A 22,807-nucleotide genomic window follows, 5' to 3' on the forward strand; every position below is an offset into this window, starting at 1 on the left:
AGGGGAGGGGCCTCTGTGGATAAGGCTTGTTCCAGTGCTCACAGATACAGTTTGCGATCTAGTGAATTTGGAGGCCAGGTCAACACCTTGTGCTGTTCTTGGTGTTTTTTGAGTTGTTCCTAAAAAGTTTTTGTGTGTGTGTCTGTGTCAGGCTGCATCCTGCTGGGGATGGCTGCTGCCATCAAGGAGTGTCATTGCTATGGGGTGGGGGTGCCTGGTCTGGTCTAGGTGGGTGGTACACGTCTAAGTAACATCCACATGAATGCCAGGTCCAAAAGTTTCCCAGCAGAATACTGGATTGTCACAAGATGGACAATGTAATTTACTTTTCCTGTCAGTGGTTTTAATGGTGGTGTATATAGTCCAGCCTGGAAGACGGCTTGTTCCCTCACCCACAAACTTTTGCGGCTAAAAGTTGGTCTGGAGTCACTCCATTTGGATCTGATTATACTTGTCACAAAACGGTCAATGTTATTTACTTCACCTGTCAGTGGTTTAATGTTATTCCTGATCGGTGTATTTTCATACTTCAGCTACTGGTGACGTGTTTCCCAACCCAGAACCTTTTTTGCTGTGAGGAGTTAGCACTAACCACTACAAGACTGTGCCACCTTATCCTATGTCTTTCCTCACAGTTGTGCTAAGATCCAAATTGTTTAGTACCTATTGCACTGTCTTCAAAAGCTAACAAGAAAATTTTTGCTCTCATCCACTGTGCTCACTGATTCTTTGTTCAGTCATGGAAAAAATGATGGAGAACATGATTTTTGCCAAACACTTGGCGTAATCTCCTCCCAGCAGTTGCCACCTAACTGGTCCAGGCTCATTGTCAAAACAAACATCTCCTGAGCACAATTTGAATGCCGAGCATCTGGCAATTCCAAATTGCTGATGTGCTGCTGTCATCCGAAACTCTGTGTTAGTAAACTAGGAGATGTTTAGGGACCACTCTGCCTGATGAGGTTATGATATTATATTGTTTTTTATAATCAGCTCAGGGGGAAAATATGTTTTGCTCCTAGCAAAACAGTAGATGTATGTCTTAGTCAGAGAACGAGGAGATTCTGAGAGAGAAAAAGCACCCGCACTGGTTTCCTCTCAAGCCCAGACCTGAAATGAGGAGCTCCAACCTTTACCACAGGCTCAAATAATGGCATTTGCAGCTGTGTCCCATTTTGCTACAGATTAATGTGCAAATGAGGGCTGCGCAATTTTCCACAAGCACAGCATCACACAGATGATTGAAATATAATTTTTTGTAATTTCTGCCATCTACCTGAATGATAAGATAACATTAACAAGAATAAAATGCAAATCCACTGTGGTCACAAAAAAAAACTCCTCATTTGCTATCTATATTTGAGTTTCTTTTCACCTTCTTGATCCTGAAGCATCAAGCAGCAGAAGTGCCCCAGTTAGTAAAGAACAAAGATGTGTTTTTGCTTCACCCTTTACTTCATTTATGCGTAACAGCTGACAGATGTTTTTAAATATGTCCAACAGTAACAGAAAAAAAGGCAGAACAACCTTCATGCAAACACTTAGCTGCTCTCTCTGTCTCTTTCCTTATCTGTGCTGTTTCTCTAAGACATACACACTCACTCACAGCATTTCTCTCCTCATGGGAGGGGTCATGTTGAATGATAGATGACTCCTACTAAAGAGCCCTCTAAATTTAGAGCTCTGCTTCACCAACTGGCTCCAAAGAGCTCGATGGGCGCACAAGCACACACACAAGCATCTTCCTGACTGTCTAATATCCCATGCAGCCTCATACAGTTGCAACCCTGATTCTTGTCTTGTCTGTCCACTTGAGACTCCTCGCACACGTAGATGCGCACACAATTTCACTCCCCCCGCTTTTCTCCCCGGCATTAAGCTTCAACAGATGTTTTTTCTGTGTGTTCGGAGCCCTCATCTTGCTCTGGGGTCGGGACTAAGATCTCACTGTTTACCCAGCTCAGGGCTAAAATCTCACGGCTTTACACACAAATACTGTGACTGCTGTCCAGCTGCTCCTCCGGAGCGATGGGGGTGGGAGCGGTGTGACTTACATTGGCCTTTACACACGATCGTCCATGCCACTCTACCTGTAAAATTGCACCAGCTGGAGCATGCAGTCCCTCTGTGTCAAAGCCCCTCTGAAATAAAGCTGTCACCACAGCCTGATCCCCTCTTTGTTACTCACACGGCACACAGCCACATTAAAACAGTGGATTATTTTGAATGACAGCAGAGCCTCTACTGGATTTTTGATATCGATTGTCAGTCATGCAGATGGCCTTGTTTGTATTCAGGTGGAGGGTCTTATTGACAGCGGGAATCAATAACCACGGAAAGATGAAAGGGTATAGACAGAGGACAGGGGAAGAAAAGGAACGATAAAATGGACAGAAAACGGTCTGTGGACGAGAAAAACACCTCCAGGGACGAAGATTGAAAGGGAAAAGTAAGAGAAGAAAGATGAAGAGAGACTGAGGAGAGGGAGGATAGATGTGTCAGATACGGCTTCCTACTAGGATGTTCACATGCGGATATATATACAACACATTGGGACGAGCAGCTGGAGGAAATAGACAATAAACAACCGATATTACCCCGATATCATTAAACACAATCTGTCTGCTAAATGTGTTAAGCAGCGCACACACACAGGATCATAGACATACATTACATAAGATCGATACAGTCATACATCAAGTAAGAAGATAAACTAATAAGCAAAAAGTACTTTAATGAGTGAAATTGGAGCAGGCAGATTTTTTCATTGCAGTCCTCTCCGTATCATATCACTCATTCATCACAAACAACATTATCATATTCTGCCAATACATCTCTCAACCTCCGCCATTGTGGCCTGCTTCGCAAATGAAATCAGCCTTTATTACAAACACACTTTCCGAAAGCCAGTTCCATGTAGTTTTCAATCATTTTTATTTCTTTCACATCCCAGCATCCCAGGATAATATCATATCCCCTTTATGAGGGTGGGAAGTACCATAGGTCTTAAATAGGTGGAAATAGTGCTGGAGAGAGGAAGCTAAATGACAATGTGGAAGAGAAATGGCTTTTACTGCCTCGCTGCTGCTAACTGCATGAGTGTCAGTGATATGGAGGGTGCCGAAGATCAGTATGTGTGACTGTGGTGTGTGGCATTTCTTATCCATGATCTTCAGGTGTGATATGTTTTTTGTGAGCGTCTTTTTGAGCCCTTTGGGTCAACTCGTACATGACAAGTTCACATCAAGTCTAAAGTCTTTTGCAAAAACTCATTCTGATCCAGAGACAACAGAATGAGAGACCATCAGAGACCAGTCTCAGTCAAGTTTGAATCATCTCAACTCCTTCTTGGCAAGTTTAAGTCAAGTCTCGAGTCATTTGTCCGGAGTCAGAACTCCTACTCTCTGTGACCAGTTTAAGTCTTAAGTCCATCAAGAAAACGTTTGTGACAAGTCTTGAGAGGAGACTCATGTATTTTTGACAAGTAAGAGTCAATGGCTCAGGTCATTTGAGTCTAAAGTCTAAATGGAGTTAAGTTCAGTTGTTGATGATAAGTCAATCTCATGTCATTTCAGGTCGTTTCAAATCTAATCTCCTTAGGTTTGTGTCAAGTCTTAAGTCATTAGTGACAGTCTCAAGGTCTTCTTCTTGGGGAGCTGTTGGGTAGTGGTTAGAGTAGCAACTTGGTGATCGAATGGTCACAGGTTACATCCCCCCTTGTCCATGGCTGAGTTGAGAACCTAAACAGCTAACCACCAAGATGCTCCCCAGGCACTGCACAAGTGGCAGCCCACTGCTCCGAGTGTACACACTACTGTGTGAATGAACTGATGTGTCAAATGCAGAGAACGAATTTAGAATTAGAATTTAAAGTATATATATATATATATATATATATATATATTATTTATTTATTTTTTTCTCTCATGATTGATTTTAAGTCAAGTCTCAACTCATTTGTGACAAGTGCAAGTCTGGGGTACTGCCTGATTTTGAAACTGAGGTGCTGTAGCATTAGGCTTGAGCATGTTTGCACATCAGTCAGACATCATTAAAAGTTCAAATCAGGTCTTTGGTCAGTTGTAAGTCTTGAGTCCTTCAACATTATTTTGAACCCAGTCCCAAGTCAGTTGTGACAAGTCCAGGAGAAGCATCTGCTAGCAAGACATCCTGTCGAGATCTAGGCAAAATCTCTAGGCAATACATTACTGACTTACACTCTGCCATCCTTCATGGCCATCACTAAACCCACAAATAGCCATGACTTTGATTGTCTTGCTCTAAACATAGCCTAGAGGTGGGATTAATTTGAATACACCCTCCAGGCTCTCAGCATTCAAGGCCTGAGCTCTACGTCCTTACAAATCCCGCTACTGTACACAGAGCCAATTTTAGACTTAACTGCAGTTCTATTTGGTCCTGTTCCAAAATGTAGATCAGAGGGTTACTGCCTGATTAAAATTCTAAACGCTGTATCAATAAGCCTGTGTTGCGGCATATTTGCATATCAGTCAGACATTTTTTAGAAAGAAGTTCATGTCAGGGCCTCGGTCAGTAGTGACAAGTCCAAGCCTCAAGTCATCTGAGAGAAGATCAAGTAAACTAGTCTAAGTTTAAGTGTAAAGTTTAAGTTGTTGTTTGAGTCATCTGAGATATGTCTTTTAATAGCTAATAATAGGTATCACTTGTCAAGTAATTGCAAGTCTTCCATGGCCCCTAGTTACTTATCCTTTATCATTTTGTGCAGTCAGGGCCTCAACTTTATTTGTGTTTATGTGTGTCTGTTGAGTTTAAAATCTCACAACACTGTCATCCTGTATAGCTTACAGCAGAAAATGTGTCTGTAAGTACATGTAACGGCGGGAAGATATATGGTACGTGCAAAGTGTATAATTGTACATATATGTCCTGATGTGTGTAGTACGGAGTAGTGTATAGACCTCTAATATGGTTTTGTGTTAAAGGGGAGTGCAAAAGCCAAATAAAAGAAAATAATAGCACTGTAAAAGCGACGGTTCCGCGCCATTCATCATATTAATCTGGACAACGTGGGTTCACCGAACCCGCTCTTCTTCCAACAAATTTCTCCCTTTACCCTCCGCCCTTTCCTCCCTCTCACTTTCTTTGTTTTCTCCTTTCAATTTGTCTTGCTTTCTCTCCAAATAACACTCTCCGAGCTCTCCACCCAGACTTTCTGCCTACCCAAATAGTTTTTAAGAGGGAAAGTTTGTGTGCAGTGCAACTTTTGCCTCTGACTGGCCAAGACACTTCCTGGATTGAGGGTTGCTGTCAGAATCTGCAGTGAAGATTTATCGTGCACATCCCACCCTGACCTTAAGTGTGGCTGGAGAAAGGGATGCAAAAAAAAAAAAGAGATGAAGTGAAGAAGAGACAAGGGCGAGGGATGAAGTGAACCTGGTGGAAGTTTGGTGGCGTAGGCGTATCGGCGCTGTACGCATTGTCAGGGTTTAGATAATCAAGAGGAGGCGTGTGATGGATGTAGTGTGGCAGTAGGCGAGATGGCACGGTGCCCACCCTCTCACCCCACCTCCTCCTGTCTGTCTCCTTCCACCGCTCTGCTAAAGGTCTGTGGCAACTTTCACCACTGCTTGGTTTGTAGTGACAGTTAAACCTGTGGGACCGTGTTTTACTTTTTTTCCCCTCTCTCTCTCTTACTGAAGCTGCTGTTGTTTCACAATCTCTCCTCTGTCTCTCTGTTACCTGGCTGTACTCCCTCACCCAGACATCCACATCCCCTCACAGTCAGTCACTGTCCTCTCCTCTACAATATCACCTGCTGTATTTAAAGCAGCATATACAGATATACAGTGGCAGCTAGAAGCTCCAGGAGACAGTGAGTCACTTGGCTGGCCAGACTGATGCAACAACAAATCTAGCACCATGCATCCATTAATAATGAATTCAGGCCTTACAGGAAATCAGCACTTTTTCTTCCTACCTGCTATGATGCCTGCACTTACTGCTGCCTGCAAATCACAGTTTTTGCATTGAAATCACCAGATGACGGGAAGGCTGAAGTAACCCGACTTGGGCCCATGGTAAAAACCTACAGTATGTCTGTAGGACAGGAGTGTCGAACTCATTTTAGTTCAGGGGCCACATACAGCCCACTCTGATCTCAAGGGGGCATAACAACCTCCAAATTTCATTCATTCATTCATTCATCTTCTGTAACTGCTTGTCCTGTGAAGGGTCGCGGGGGGGCTAGAGCCTATCCCAGCTGTCATCGGGCGAGAGGCGGGGTACACCCTGGACAGGTTGCCAATACATTGCCAACTCCAAATTTTGAAAATGAAAATGTTTAATGAACTATCCTTTTACAAAACATTCTATGACCAATTTTATGATTTTTTTTTTAAAATAAAAATAAGTGTGATGGGTGCCACCCGCTGTTTAATTTTAGGTCTCGGTGTTGTGTTATGTCCGTAACACTTAGTGGACAAATTAACAGTAAGTGCCAGTCTATTGAATCATTGAAGTTAATGGCTTCTGTGTAGTTTTTTGCAAATTCATCCTGGAGCCAGATTGGACCCTCTGGAGGGCTGTTTTTTTGCCTGTGGGCCATATGTTTGACACACCTGCTCTAGAAGAAAAAAACGGTTAACTCACATGGATTTAAACAAAATAGCTAAGATAATAAGGTAGGATGCTGAAAGGCTTCCTGTCTAGATCTATAGGCATAATCTCTGGGCTGTACATTACTGGCTTACTGTGGTCTGCTACCCTTCATCACTAAACCCACTTATAGCTACAACATGGATTGTTTTGCTCTAAACGTAGCCTAAAGGTGGGATTAATTTGAATTTACCCTTCAGGCTGTCAACATTCAAGGCCTGAGCTCTCCCTCCTTACAAATCCCACTTAAACCCCAGCACCTACTGCACCCACAGCCAATTTTAGACTTTACTGCAGTTCTATCTGGTTCTGTTCCAAAATTTAGTTCAATGCGTTAATACCTGATTTAAATTTGAATCGCTTTAGCAACAGGCTTAAGTGTTGCAGCTTGTTTGTGTATCAGTCAGACTGGAGAATAAAAGGAGAAGATAATAAATGAGAGGGTTTAAGGGCAGACATATATTTAACTTATCATTGGCCACATATTGTTCGGTTCATATGGACCACCTCTGATAAGATTAAAGTCTGTTTGATGGCCTTACCTTATTTCCCAGAATATCCATGTCAGTGTGCAAATGCTGGGTACTGACAGAGACAGTGATAATTCACAGCTGAAGCTACAGTACAGCTAGATTTTGAGGTGCAGCTACAAAGATGCCTGAGTAATCCCAGTTTCTGCAGCTTTGGGAACCCTTGGATGCTAAAAATCTTATGCGGGCCAAAGTATTACCAAAACTAGTACTAAGAACAACAGTTTTTTCTGCAAGTTAGACTACGTGTTCTGGCTATCTGATTCTGTGGGGTTTAGCTTGTCAGACATAAACCACTGTATTTTTAAAAGAAGCTTTAACACAGCCCCCATTCATCATTTATATCCAGCAGTAACCAAAGTCACGTCTTCATCTGTGACCTGGAATCAGAACAAGAAAATGTTCAAATCAGTTTGAGATCATAGCAAAGTTTTTCTTCTTTGTTTTCCTGATTCAAATGGACGGATGTGCACAACAGTGGGAAGGGAATTAAACCATATTCCTACTCCAAGCATTAAACCTTCCTGCATCAACTTTTGTTTTTCATTAGCTCATATGGAAAAGATTGTCCTACCAGTAAATAACCATTCTGGGTTCACCTTATTTTTTCCTCCATCTATCTGGGTGCTTGTGTCATCCATCCCTTGTTTCCTGATTTAAAACAGACTTCTGTTTGTAGAAGATTATTAAGGAGGCATACGAGCTAATAAGGAGCACTGCTGATAGATAATGAACAGCTGTCCCACAAATCAACACCACTCCTGAACCACTGATGAGCATTTGAAATTATTGAGAGATGAGTTTTTCCAAATTATGTGAGCGTGTAAGAGTGCATGCTGTGCACTAGACACCTTCAGATTGACCATGCTTCAGCCTCCTGGGATTTTCAATGAGTGTCAGTAATTCTTTACAGACTGTCCGTGATGCACTCATAAATGTACCGCAGACCTAACGATTATCAGTCAAATTCTTCAAGCTTTTTCTTTCCTCTGTGAAGAAAATAAGGATAGTTATACATGATTGACAGAGGGATAATGATGTCCCTAGAAAGTGTAAGTCAAGCTGTCTCCAAAAACATGCCCATCATATCTATGTGTTCAGATTTGGCATTTTTACAACTCGAGCAAGGAGTGCAATTTTTGACGTAAATTTCAGCAATCAGTTGCTATGGGTTTTGAAGTACCTTAACGGTATTCATGAGCTGCACAACCGTGTTGCTGGTTGTATTTGAATAACTGACTTCAAGTCTTTTTTCAGGACACTGCCATTCACTGCCACATGTCACTCTGTGCAGTATCACTGTCTCGTGTCTCTTCTGTTTTTAAATTCACATATTAAAGTCACACATTTTTTTAACTATTACTGGAAAGATCAGTGAAAGTAAAAAAAAGAAAGCTATTCTGTTGGCTTCAGTACATTATGCTGCAGTGGAAGGCTTAAGGTAATCATAAATAGTGGCCATATAAAGCTCATGAAGTGCAACATATAACTAAAATGTGGATACTAAAGGGAACAGTTACACCAATCAGGCATTACATTATGACCACTGACAGGAAAACTAAATAACATTGACCATCTTGTGACAGTTCAGTGTTCTGCTGGGAAACTTTTGGACCTGGCATTCATGTGGATGTTACTCGAACATGTACCACCCACCTAGACCAGACCAAGAACCCCCACCCCATAGCAATGACACTCCTTGATGGCAGCAGCCATCCCCAGCAGGATACACAAAAATGGTTTAGAAACAACTCAAAAAACATGAAAAACAGCACAAAGTGTTGACCTGGCCTCCAAATTCACTAGATCCCAAACTGAGCAAGTATCTGTGGGATGCACTGGAACAAGCCTGATCCAGATTCTGTTGCCAGACACCACAGGATACTCTCCGAAGGCCCATATCCATTCTCTGATGAGTCACAACTATTTTGGAGGCACCAAGGGAGACCTACACAGTATTTAGAAGGTGGTCATAATGTTATGCCTAATCGGTGTATAGACTACTTTACCACAGACTTTAAAACTTCCACTTTGAAAAACTAAAAAGTATGAAGATAAAGCCATGCTCTTTCAACTAAACCACTTAATATCAGGGATACTTGTGTTCCAGGAGAACCACCACTGTGTCCCGTCAGACATGCACTGTACACAGGGGGGCAGACCAGGCTGCCACAATATTAATTAAAGCTACAGCTATGGTGACAAGCAGGAAAACAATACATTAAGTATTGGATATTTAATTTAGTCTGGTGGAACCAAATGTACTTTCCACTGGCTACATTACACAATAATACTGCACCAAACTGCTTTGATTTCCCAAGGGACACGAGAGAGACAAAACAAAAATGCAAGGGTGTTTGTTCTTCTTTCTATGAAAAAGGTTCTTTTAAAACAACGGCTTGAATTAAAAATTTTCCTCTAACCATTCCACATAGAAATCCTAGTGCTAATTTTTAAAAGTGAGACATGTGAGTTTAGTCTGTCTGTTTACACTCTTGGGGATCACCAGAATGTGTTGTATGACTTACTGTTAGACATCAGAATACATTTGACACAGATTTTAAGAAAAAAATTTCAAGTTAATAACTCTTTTTTTCCATTCACAGCAAATGAGAGTGAGTCCAACAGAACAGAACAGAACTAGGGGAGCTGTGGAGTAGGGCTTAGAGAAGCAGCTTTGGGACCGAAAGGTCACGGTTTCATATTCCCCTGTGTCCATGGTCTTGAGCAAGCACCTAACCCCCAAATTGCTCCCGAGGCTCCATTGCCTTGAGCGTACACACTACTGTGTGAATGAATGGATGGGTCAAATGCACAGGAAGAATTTTGCCAAGCAGGATATATACACTATATTATTATATAAAAGGAAACGACGGATCATTTTGGTCTTTTCTGATCCGGGAAACCAACGATAACAATACATACTTTATACATATATGTATTGTATGTACTAAATCTCAATTCAGTGAAAGATGTCTCCAAATTTGTAATATTCCAACCACTTTGTTGTTCTAGATAAATCCAGCAAGGCGAGAAAGTCAGTGTGACCAGTGTTAATGGCTTAAAAACCCGGTGGATATTTGTGTGTGTGTGTGTGTGTGTGTGTGTGCACGTGGCCCATTATGAGCTTGTAGAGAGGTCATTTGGCTGTTGACTCCCGGTCTCTGCCGGGAGCGACTGTATAATTGCTACTCTAATTAGTCACTTTTGCCAGCCACTAATTCATAGTCACCTTCAAGTACATCTCCCACACACACAGCCGTGCATACAGTACCTCCTCGATACACCAGGAAGCGTTCCTTTGCTATCACTCTCTTTTAATTGTTTCTTCTATTTTGTAATTATAGGCTCTCAGACATCCAATTTTGAATGCTTACGTCAACTGACGTGATAATGGCTCTCCATGTTGACAGCGAGCTGACGATGATTTATGGCAATTATATGTTAGCAAACAGTCCTTTTGTTAATGAATATGGAGACTGAGAATACAGAAGGCCTGAATTAGAGTCTTAGCTTTAACAAGGCCAACATTTATTGAGGTCTTAGACATTACTTTGTAACAACATGTCTGCTTTTTACACAGTTTGTTGAAGTGTTGAGGTGTTTGCAGATTCTGTTACTTACAACTGCTAATAAGGAAGGTTGATGCAAAATTCAAAGATACGCACTAAAAACCACACCAGTAACTTTGGTACAGTTTTGTGGACAAACCCAGTTATGTCTGAATTTTTTGACAGGCTTCCTAGTCTGTGCATGAGGCTGTTCATGTTACATATAAGAAATACCAATTTAGTGGATATTGCCTAATTTTGTTGTTTTACTTAAACAAATGCACATGTATGTAATACTTTCTTCAGTATTCAGCTGCCTGAACACTGGATAAGGAATGAATAAATATCTGGTAAACGAAAGAGCTTGTCATCAGAGTAGAAGTTGCGATTTTGAAGCATGTTGGCAGTAGCAGTTGATTTACAGGCAGGCAAACTAAATAATCGACACATTTCATGTCTTTTCTGTAGCCATATTTATCTCACTTTCACACACCTGGCAGTCATAATATTTAACATGGAATTTACTTTGTCATAAGGTGACTCACCAAGCTGCCTCCACAGGTGCCTTGCATGGCTGCCTAGTGTGCTCACTTTAACATGGGTTAAATGCATAGAATTGTTTGTACAGTGTATGTGTACATTGAGAACATGGCAAATAAAGCTGATTTGATTTCCAGGTTCATTTGGTAGTCTACCATCAATCTCCCTACCTATCAAATCCTTATATTTTATACTTGTTCTTCAACTTTGCTTGCACCGTAATCTTATTCTCCCTTCCCTGTTTGCTCCTCCTTCCCACCCTTCTGTAAAGTCACCTTGTTTCCAATGCTCATCAATCTCTGTTGTGGATCCTTCCTCCAGTTTGCTCTATAGGCCCTCCTCCCCCTTAACTCCATCGCTCCACCTCTTTTACTTCCTCTTCTTGTCTTTCTCCTCAATTCCCAATCCAATAACTCTGTGAAAAATCTTCAAAAAACTTCTAGCCTTGTTATGGGACAGAAATCTCAGAAGTACAGCTGACGCCGATGGGACTGAAATAGTTTTTTTTCACAAACCAAAGCATTGTACAAATGCCAGGCGTAACCATTCAGGCGATAACCAGTGTCATTATGATTCACCCTCTGTAAACCATGAATGTCTAATTCAATGGCAATCTGTCAAACAGTTCTTCGAGGTGTTACAGCCTTAACCAAAGTGCTGGACCATCAGACTGGGAGATAGACTGCCGTAATTGCCATCCCCTACTAGCATGGCCAAAATGGCTGCCATGGAAATGAATGCCAGACTATGAAACAAGCTACTTTATACAAAAGGTCATCCATCTATTTAAAATGGCCTCCCTCAAAGATAGAACAAGACGCTTGGCAACATGAAAGTAGCTATGAATCATACTAATCTGTATAAGTCGCTCTCACAAAAAGCAATGGAGTTGTGTAATAAAAGAAAACCAAGGAAATGTGGTGAAGGCGTACAGGTCATTAATTGAAGGTCATTGAGGGCGGCCATTTGGCACTGGCCATTGGTTTCAGTGCTCAAAGTTATTTATAATTTTGTCATATCTGACCTCTAGTATGACGGCTTAGCTTTGATAAAGCATTTTAGTGCGATGTTCAAGGTTTGCAAAGAGTCTGACATTGACACTGGAAACATGGTGTTATTTAACTCATGATTTATTTTCATTTTCCCATGGCAAATAAAAATGGCCTATTGATTTCGTGTAAGCATCTTGGACTTTCTTAAACAACAGTGTCTTCCTTTATGTTTGACCCTTCACGGTATTTCACTCATCTCTCAAATAAATTAAATTGTTTACAAAAAATTATATATAAGTTGTACATGGGGCTGTGACTCAATAGGTAAAGCGGGATGTCTACGAACCAGAGGGTTAGCGGTTCGATTCCCGAAGTGCATGGCACTGGTGTGTGAATGTGTGTGTGCTTGTGTGAGCAAATGGATAGATGTGTCTGTGACTGCTAAGCGTTTTGAGCACCAATAGGTAGAAAAGCGCTATATAAAAGCAAGGCCATTTACCATTTTCCATTTTCATCTACCGAGTAGCACTCCAGTAAATATCTCTTTAATATTCTGCCGTCCGCATGGCAAGAGTCTTTGAAGGTAAGGACACGACGGAAGACAACAAACTCCAGGTGCAGGTAGTTCCATAGCACCTAGCACAATTTTGGCAGTTTGCTGCAGAGAAGAGAGATCCTGTAGCTAAACAGCACAGTCAAAGCATCGCCAGGGGCCTCGTGTTTTTCTGGGATTGGTGTGAGGGGCAACATACGGAACATGCATACTACGTTCTGGCCGTAGTATGCATGCATGTAGCATAAATGAATCTGTCTGTGTCTGTTGTCCTTGTTCAAAGTCTTCATGGGTCCATGCATATGTGTTTGACCATTATAACAAAAAGGCAGTTGTTGCATTCGCCAGCAGTTCTGTTTATTATTTTCTTTTACCTCCATAATCAGTGTTCTTACATGAGAACCAGCAAGAAGATGAGAAAAGTGTAGTCTACGTTCTAAAATATGAAGCTGGTCTTCTATTATATGCTCCTTTCCAATATGTTTTTTATCTAAGAGTTTCGTGAGTGTAGGCACATATTTCAGTGAAACAGTTACAGCCGTCTTCTTGTTCTCTCACCTTCTTCCTCCCACCTTCTTCTTAGAGTCTTCCTTGTATCATTTATTTTCCTCTACCCTCTCTTCTCATCCCTCTTTCTTTCATCTCGAGCCTCCCTCCTTACCTGACTGTCATCTCTCTACCCTGCCACCTTTCCGATCTCAGATCACCTCATCTCTCTTCATTCTCTACCTTTTCTATCTCGTGTCTCCATCTCTTGTTTGAAGTTAAAAGGTTGGCTTGCGAGACAGATCTCTTAAAGACTTTCAACTCCAAAGGACGTGAGGCAACCCCTCCTACAGTTGCGTTCTAATGGAGAGACGGGCAAAGAAGAAAAGACACCAAATAAACTGCAGAGAGAAGAAGAGAGGGAGACAGAGGGGGGGCAGATACAGATTTTGTTTTCTTCTTGCCGTTGAGTGCCCCAAGAGACGATGAGGGATCTTTGATGTGTGATGTTTCCGTTCTCCACCTCTCTCTCTCTTTCTCTCTCTCTCTCTCTCTCTCTCTCACTCTCTGTCTTTTCTCTGTCCTCTGGTTGTTTCACATCTTCCCTCTCCTTTGTTTGTGTGGTTATTTATTTCATTCATTCTTTCCGTCTGTCAATTTGCATCAGATGGAGACACGGCAAAGTGGAGGGTTTGGGAATTCAGAACTTTTTGCTTTACTTTCATAAGCAAGCCAGCAGTGCTCTCCTAAACTTTCACTTTGGCTTTGAAGTTTTTCAAGTTGACTCTTAATAGTGCTGGATTGATGTGTTTGCACTCGTGTGTGACTTTTGGTGGGCGGGTGTTATTACAAGTGGTGCATCCTTGCGGAATCACTCGTTCTTTCTCACTCAGATGCACACACTGTATGTGCACATGTACACACCTACACACTGGCCTGCGGCTTTAATCGCTGTTGTTAAGCTTTGAGCTTGTTCCATAGTAGATGTCCCTGCCACTATTTCCATTTCTGAGCGTCTGTAATTGATACTGGTTTCACACCCCAACACACATGCAGCAGATGCACACAAAATAAAGTTTCTGAGCGTGTGTCCAGCTGGCGTCCTACCATGGACAGAAGTGCACCTGTTCTCTGGAGCTCTAATCACTCCCCTGACAAGATGCCAAACATTTGCGCCGTCTCCATCCTTTGGACTACATCCCATTGTTGTCTGTAGATTAGACTGTATCTTAGGTTTTGATTTAATGCTGAACGGCTACATCAGCATATATTTATTTGTGGATATTCTTGACAGAACCATGACCACTGTGGAGTAGTCTAATATTCATGCATTGCTATTTTTGCTTCATTGTTACAGAACAACAAAAACTGTCTGTTAGTAATCTACAATAGACAGCAATGGTGACTCTTCTTTAACAGGAAGGACAAGGAACAAATATTGTTGTATAGGTTTGTAAAATGATATTACACTGTAAACTGCGGGCTGTACTGGCTTTCCAATAATGTTAAATTAGGTTGAATTTTTATTGCGTCAGTGGCGAAATATTGGTGAACAAGACAGCAGGCATTCGGAACAGCAGTATTATGCTGTGCAGGGGTACAGACGTTGAAAAAGAACTAACACGGTCGGTTGGTTGGTTGGTTTGGACTTGTTTTTTTCACTGCTGTGTAAATAAAATGTGATTTAGCTCTTTCATGCATAGTGGTTGCTGTGGACAATAGACACCATTTCTTGAATGCTTGGGTTGTGATCAGCCACTAAATCAGCCACTTCAATGGACAGTACATAACACTATTAACACCAGCCACCATTAATAATAGGTGGTCACCAAGTGATAAGTACTCTATATACTGTGTATGTACTGTGCTGTCTGTACTGTCTATACCACATTTACCGAATCATATATCATATATACTGTGATTATATCATTATATGCTGTTATTTTAAAGTACTTACACATTAGTCATAGCATGTACTGTATTACTGGGTTAATTTCGCACAAAACTGTATTTTCATTGTGTATGTAGCCAAACTGTATGATCTGGATGAAAAATGACAACATCCTAGAATGAAATGAATTTATTAAAGCTACTTGAACAAAAACCCAACTAATCGAATGAAAACAACAACTTAATTTTTATGAGTTATCAACTTAAAAATGATTGTCAGTGTTGGCAAATATTTAGCAGGTCATAATTAAGAAATACTGTCAATTGTATAAGAAAAGATCATTCCCCTAACTCAGTATAGTCTGTTGGTTAAAAGTAAGTTTCTTTGTTGAGCCTGAAGATTTCTTTTTAGAGTGAGATTGCTTTTTTCAACATTTTTATGCAGTATGCAGTGTGTTTACAGCAAAACAATATTTTGTGCTAATTTCTGTTATGTGACTTGTACTTTGATTATCATATTTTGAGGTTGGCCTTAGAAACTACTGGCCCCAACTCACAGAGGCTGCAAACAGATGCCATGATGCAGCATGCACATAAAGAGCCAAGTCCATCTGCAATTTGTGTGACTTTGTACCCTCAGTGCTGTGACAATTTGTATAGCAGGCAGAGCTTTGTTTTTTTAAACAGACAGCTGAGTGGTCCAGAAGACTGTCCTCTTCCACAAATGCTGTGTATTGGCATCATCATCACCTGCAGCCTCAAACTTTTGTTCTTGATTAACAAGAGCGGAACCAGACATGGTTTTTTATTATTATTGCTAATCTGCCAACTCCAACAATCACCAACAATCACTGTCACACATTCTGATGTTTGAGGTGAACATCAGTTAAAGGTCCCGATCTGTATCTGCAGTCTTTTATGCACACTATTGTTGCCACATGATTGGCTGATCGGATAATTACAGATTTGGTATGGTGCACTAATATGAGTGCACCACAGTGAGTTCATATCTTGTTAGAATAAAGGGCAGACCTTCCTTTAATGATAGCATTGTTAAGCATTAATTTATGTCTAATACAAACACCGACATGATACATCGATCAGTCATAATATTAAAACCACTGGCAGGTGAAGTAAATTACATTGACCATCTTGTGACAATTCAGTGTTCTGCTGGGAAACTTTTGGACCTGGCATTCATGTGGATGTTACTTGTACCACCCACCTAGACCAGACTAGATACCCCCACTCCATAGCATGACACTCCTTGATGGCAGCAGCCATCCCCAGCAGGATGCAGCCTGACACAGGCTCACACAAAAAATTGCTTTAGGAACAACATGAAACATGAAAAACAGCACAAGGTGTTGACCTGGCCTCCAAATTCACTAGATCCCAAACTGATCAAGTAACTCTGTTTCCAGACACACAGGACAACCTCAGAAGGCCCATGTCCATTCTCTGAGTCACAACTGTTTTGGAGGCACAAGTGAGACCTACACAATGTTAGGAAGGTGGTCATAATATTCTGACTGATTGGTGTATAATTCTATTGTTTAAAGCCCTGTCGGTTGTTCACTTTGTAGCTGACGTTTGGTCACTAGAGGACATTCTAGGCTCTGGTTGCATCGTAGTCCTCTTGTATACAGCAGAACTTATCATATTAATATTACAAGTAGGGGTGGACGGGCGGCACAGTGGCAAGGTGGTTAGCACTGATGCCCCATAGCGAGAAGGTCCCAGGTTTGAATCCATGGGCCGACTGGGCCTTTCTGTGTGGAGTTTGCATTTTCCCCCTGCGTCTGCGTGGGTTCTCTCCGGGTACTCCGGCTTCCTCCCACTGTCCAAAGACATGCTCATTAGGTTAATTGGTGATTCTAAATTGGCCGTAAGTGTGCGTGTGAATGGTTGTGTGTCTCTCTGTGTTAGCCCTGCAATAGACCTGTCCAGGGTGTACCCCACCTCTCGCCCGATGACAGCTGGGATAGGCTCCAGCAGACCTCACGACCCTTCACAGGAACAAGCGGTTACAGAAGATGAATGAATGAATGAATGAATGAATGAGTAGGGGTGGACCTAGCTGTCCTTCCATCTGGGTTCACCCAGTGCTTGGATCCCACTATCACTATGGTGAATTTTATGGAAAGAACCAAAGCTGTGGATGTTTGCTTGCAGTTAACATTTAGGAAATCCCTCAATCACGTTCCCTTAAAGTTGTGATTATTTCAACTTGGTACCCCACTCACTCCACATTGCCAAAGTTTTTTTGCTAATACTCACTGAAATTCATTAACATTCCACTGTCTCTTGTCACCACATCGCTGCTGTCCATAATCATGTGTCACAGGATGTTACTCTGCTTTCATTGAGTTTCATGACTGTGTAATTGCATTTTCCGACTGTTAGCTCTAACATTTCACCAATAATATTTTATTTCTGGCTTTTTGTTTGTTTACTTCCTCTTCCGCTTTCTCCTGGCATGTGTGTCCACATTATTCTCCCCATTCTTTTATCCCTTAAAGGGATCTCCATCCGCCATCGCAACCCAGCTAAAGCAGCTGCACTATTTCCCCTTTTGAAGCCTGCTAGAGGAAGTCACCCACTAGGCGCTCAGATCCCATATGGGCCTGAACTCTCTTTGAAATATTGAACAGCAAAAAGCAGGGAGAAATGGTAGAGGAAGATAGTTTCCTTGTGTATATGTCAGAGGGATTAGTGTGTGTTTGTGTGTGTTGCTTTAGATCACGCTGCCAGGAGACTTAACCACCCTGAAAAGAGAAACACTTTAAGATCTAACTGATAATGTATGTCACGCACCAAAGGGACAACCTCTATAAACAATGCATAGACCAAAACTGTAGGGATACTGGGCGTCCACAAATTTAAATGCATGTCCTAACATCCTAACAAGGTAATCGAAGTTAATATCATCAGTTTCAATTGCATCTGCAGCACCGTCAAAACCAGATGATCCCCCAGCGATTCTGAGCCCTGGCTCAGCAGATTGGCAGGCTGCATATGTTTTAAGCAGCTGTGCAGAATGATCACCAATAGGCCAGATGTTGTATCTCGTACCTCGGTAACAGGGAAAATGAACCGGATTGATTAGAACTCCCATCTGCTGCGCTAGCACAGTGTTAATAAGCAGGCTGTGGAGCGTTCTTCATTAGAGAGGGAGGTTACCCAAGGCTAAGTGTTCAAACGCTGTCCCAGGTTGAATTAGAGGAGCTGAGAGGAAGAGGTGAAGTATGGCCAGATGAGTGCTGGCTCTGCTGGAGTAAAGCCGAGAGCCCACAACGGAGAGAAAAGGGAAGAGACAGTCAGACAATGCATGAGTGGACCGGTAAAATCAATTAAAATGCACGTCATGGCAGGCTAAAATGGTCAAGCGTGCTGAAGAGGGGTACAGTCAAGTATTTTTCAAAAGAGGTTTGAACAGGTGATGTGGTAATGCATTTCAGTGAGTATTTAGCTCAGATGAAACCATTTAGTTTTAACTTCCCAAGCCAAGAATCAGCATTAAAATACACCTCCTATGGGGCACCCACATAGCTCACCTGCTTGAGTGGGTGTCCCACATCGTAAGGTCATAATCCTGCATTCTTTGCTGCATGTCCTCCAGTCTCTCTAACCGCATTACTTTCTGTCTTTCTTCATTGTTAGCTTTTAATTAAAGGTGTAAAGAAGTGTTAAAAAACATTATATCTCTATTTCACAGTAAATCACAAGGCGATAGACAGCTGTGATAGGAAACAAACTCCTTAATGAGGCACAACACTGTACCACAGATTCTTTTCAATGGCATGAAATGATCTCAGGAAGTGAAAGAGGACATTTAATTTTCCATTTCCTCTCTGTAAAGTTTAAACAATTCAAATCATTATTTTTAAGTCCAGCTTGTGGTCTGCTTAAAAAAAACAAAGATGTTCAAAGCTCCTCTCTAATTAGTTTATGTGATAAAGTCAGAAGGGCCAAAGGGGTAACAGAAGAGCAAAGAATGGACAGACGGAATTGTGTTGGATTTTTGTTATCTTTACATGAATTTTTACAAGGCACATACGGAGGTGAACAACATCAGAAAATAATTCAGACACATTGCACATGTCTTCCTCCCACGCATAACATCCTCACCCTCACACCTTACATCCCACCCAAAACGAGGCCAGTTACATCACCGTCAGGGATTACTAAGCATCAGTACATCTGCTATGCACAAATATTGGAACATGTTATTATATGCAGTATAATATTATAATATACAGGATGTGCTTGCTGCCAAGGGTAGAAACTAGCAGTTCATGGCAGAAGAATTACTTCAAAGGATGTTTTTTTTTCTTAGTGATCAGGGAGCTTTGTATTCCCTGAACAAGACCAAGGGTAAAAGGCTTTTCACTATTGTAAGTATGTCTTTTGTGCAAGGTGGTGACATAAAGGAAGTTTTTTCATTGTATTCCAAAGGATGCACCTTGACACAGCTACTCAAAGGAATCAGATATACAGTAAATGTATCTTGCTCTCAAGCCTGTTACTGAAACACCCTGGCTGTGTTTTTTATGAAATATCTAATTTCAGGCGACATAATGCCTAGTTGTATATTTGTGTGAGTGGTAGTCTATTAAGGCAGTCTGATAATTGTTCATCCTTTAAAGTTGTTTCACGCAATTGATTTGATTGAAAGGGCAGATCTCCTGGAGCCTAATCAGTTTTCAACAGAGGTGTCTGGCTTCCAGGCTAAGTCTGTGTGGTAGTGGTCTGGATTCAGGCTCCTCATACTATTATTTACATGTTGGCGGCATTCTGGGAGAATCTGGCCTCTGTTGAAATGTCTTACATGTACATAAATAGGGACATGCTAGTTACAAATGTTCCCTTGAATCCTCCTGAAAGTACACTGTCCATTCTGTCTAAACTGTTTACATAAACTGACACATTCAGCATAAGCTGTCAAATCTTAAGTCATATATCATTATAAATGAGGAGGTTATATGTTCATTTATTCATTCGTTTTGCGTGACCGATAGTCATTGAAGAAAGTTGTGGGTGGGCTAGAGCCTGTCCCAGCTGTCACTGGACGAGAGACATGTTACACCCTGGACAGGTCGCCAGTCTTAACACAGAGAGACAAACAGCTGAGGTTATATGTGCGTTTATATATATAAAATCTTATACAACAACCAGATCAGTATCACAATCACAAATCCTGTTTGTTTAATGCTGTTTTAATTCCCTTCAAAAACCCAAGAAGAAGAAAGGCAGGCGAATTTGAATAACAGAATGTTTGACTAATTAAACTATAATTAAAAGTCTGTATTTAAAAGCCAGCTGTAGCCAAAGTGAGTCCACGCTTCATTAGTGAGACGCCATTCTCTTATGTTTTAAGATTTTGTACGTCTGTCTTTATTTCTGATGACAGATTGAATCCTCTTGGGCATGAATGATAGCAATCTGTCACAAATCTGTGGTGGGATGTTCATCTCTTCTAAAGCGTTTTCATTCAGCTGCTTGCGTCGGAGGGGTTTTTTCTGCTTCTCCTCCTTCTTTAAAATTAGTCCTGTATTCAGCAGGGGATATGGTTTTCACCTTTTTCTTAAAACTACGGTTGACCTTTTGCACTTATGCAGCCTACATCTGTACTGCTGCCTCCATGTTTCACTATGAGGCACTATAACATATGACCCAACCCTGAATTGGAAATTACATTTGTAGTTGTTTTTGTTGGTGGTCAAGGGTGGACTCACTTTTGTTGATTATTATTTTTTTTTGTTTTCTGTATTTTAGACTATGAACTTTGAATTATTGGGGAAAGTAGGCAGTAGCTTCCTGTTTAGTGTCCTGGCAAGGAAGCTAGGTGTCATAAAAAGCATTTAACCACAGCAGCTAAGTGTTGCATAATATTCACTTCAACATAATATGCCTGAAGATCCTTTAAATCGAGCTGACGACTGCATATCATTTGTGACTGAGCCTCTCCCTTTGTCTCTCAGATATGTGACAAGGAGTGGCATTACTACGTCATCAACGTGGAGTTCCCGGTGGTGACGCTCTACGTGGACGGAGTGACCTACGACCCCTACTTGGTGACAGACGACTGGCCCATCCACCCGTCGCAGATTGATGTGCAGCTCACGGTCGGTGCCTGCTGGCAAGGTGAGCAGGCAGAGCTAATAATAACGGCGCCGCCAACGTGTGGTGCAGATACTCGGTTAATTTACTTCAAAAGAATTCATTCATCCTGCAGGCTATTGAAAAGACTAAAAAAAAACTTCAAATGAAAGCAGAGTTTTAATATAAAAGTTGCAATAATAATAATAAAAAAATAGTTTGGGGTATTCGGCTGCTTCTCTATGTGAGAAAGTTCAAGGATAATTTTGCTGAATTATTACTACTAAGAGAGTCGCTGAGTGACGAGCATGTTCTTTGGCCTTGAATGAACAATGTAATTAAGAAGAGCACTTAGCCCGCTTTTGACGAACGATTGAAAGAGTCTGAATGAAGGCGTACAATTAAACTGTCCTCTAAACTGATAGCTGCCACTAATTGCACAAGGGTAGAAGAAAGGGCACTTTTTCACACAGTACAGCACCCGTTGATTTGATTGCCCAAATGAGACTGCTCGCCGATGCTTGGCCTCAGATAAAGATATCTCTCTGGGTGGGTGCAGGAGGGGGTCATCTCGTGTCGCTTTCATCTGTAGCTGTGACCCCTCCCAAGCTCACAAACGCATCTCCCACTCCTCCTCCCATTCTTCCCATTTCTTTCATTGAACACTGTTTGCCTTTGGGAGGATTAAAAGAGACTTGAATGGAAAAGGAAGTTCACAGACTATGCCTGCTCTTTTAGTTGGGGACTAAGCCTCCGTAAAGAGTTGCAAAGGCCATACTTAATTCTTAACATAAGCCATTAGCCACGGCAGATTCCCCTTTGAAAGCCCAGAGCTTTTAACGTTCAGCATGTTGATTGTAAACACGTTGGAAAGAGCTCATTTATTGTCAAACTGACTAATTAAAGCTTCAGCACTGAATACATTTTCAGAACAAAAGACAGGAAAATGAACACTTGCAGAACTGCAGTAGTGGTTTATCTCTCCTTTCACTGACTGGTTTCACAGTAGAAAAGTCAGATGGTGATTCAGAGTTCAGACGAGATATGACACAAGCGACTGAGGTGGCGGGGTAATTAAAAAAGATTAGTCACCTCTAAATAGTACAGTGATATTGTGCAATATTTAATTCAATTTAATGATTTAATTTCACGGTTCATAACATTTAACTGGCTAGTTAGCATTGTCTAATGGGAGCAGAATCTGTCTTGACCACAGCAAATGAACTGAGAATCATCATATTTCATGTGTTTATCCAAAGCTGCTGGTTGGTGTGAGAAGATTTTAGGGCGCCGGTCAGTTTGTAAAAAAATTAATTAAAGCAGCTGCTAACAGGCATGAATCAGTGTTTAGTAGTGTAACCATTTCATCGTCTAATAATGATATGGAAGAATGTTTTCCAGGGGCTAAAAAAAACCCTGAAAAGAATAGTATTTTAAATGCTCTGTTGTTGAGAGCTTTAAGAATATGTGTAATTTAATTTTGCCTTCTCAAATTGGTTCTGGCGAGACTGAACCATCTGACCGAGA

General features: G+C 41.3%; 1 protein-coding gene across 1 annotated transcript in view; it reads left to right on the forward strand.

Annotated features, from left to right (window-relative positions):
* Positions 1-22,807, forward strand: part of LOC311498348 (calsyntenin-2-like) — a gene marked incomplete at its 5' end in the record, with an annotated part of 268,748 nt that overhangs the window by 218,043 nt on the left and 27,898 nt on the right. The window contains one exon of the mRNA XM_084558889.1: positions 21,163-21,325. Within this exon, the coding sequence (XP_084415015.1) occupies positions 21,163-21,325 (163 nt within the window). The remainder of the gene's footprint in view (positions 1-21,162; positions 21,326-22,807) is intronic.

Source organism: Chelon labrosus (genome assembly GCF_963514085.1).
Source record: "Chelon labrosus genome assembly, chromosome: 13".
NCBI classification, from domain to species: domain Eukaryota; kingdom Metazoa; phylum Chordata; class Actinopteri; order Mugiliformes; family Mugilidae; genus Chelon; species Chelon labrosus.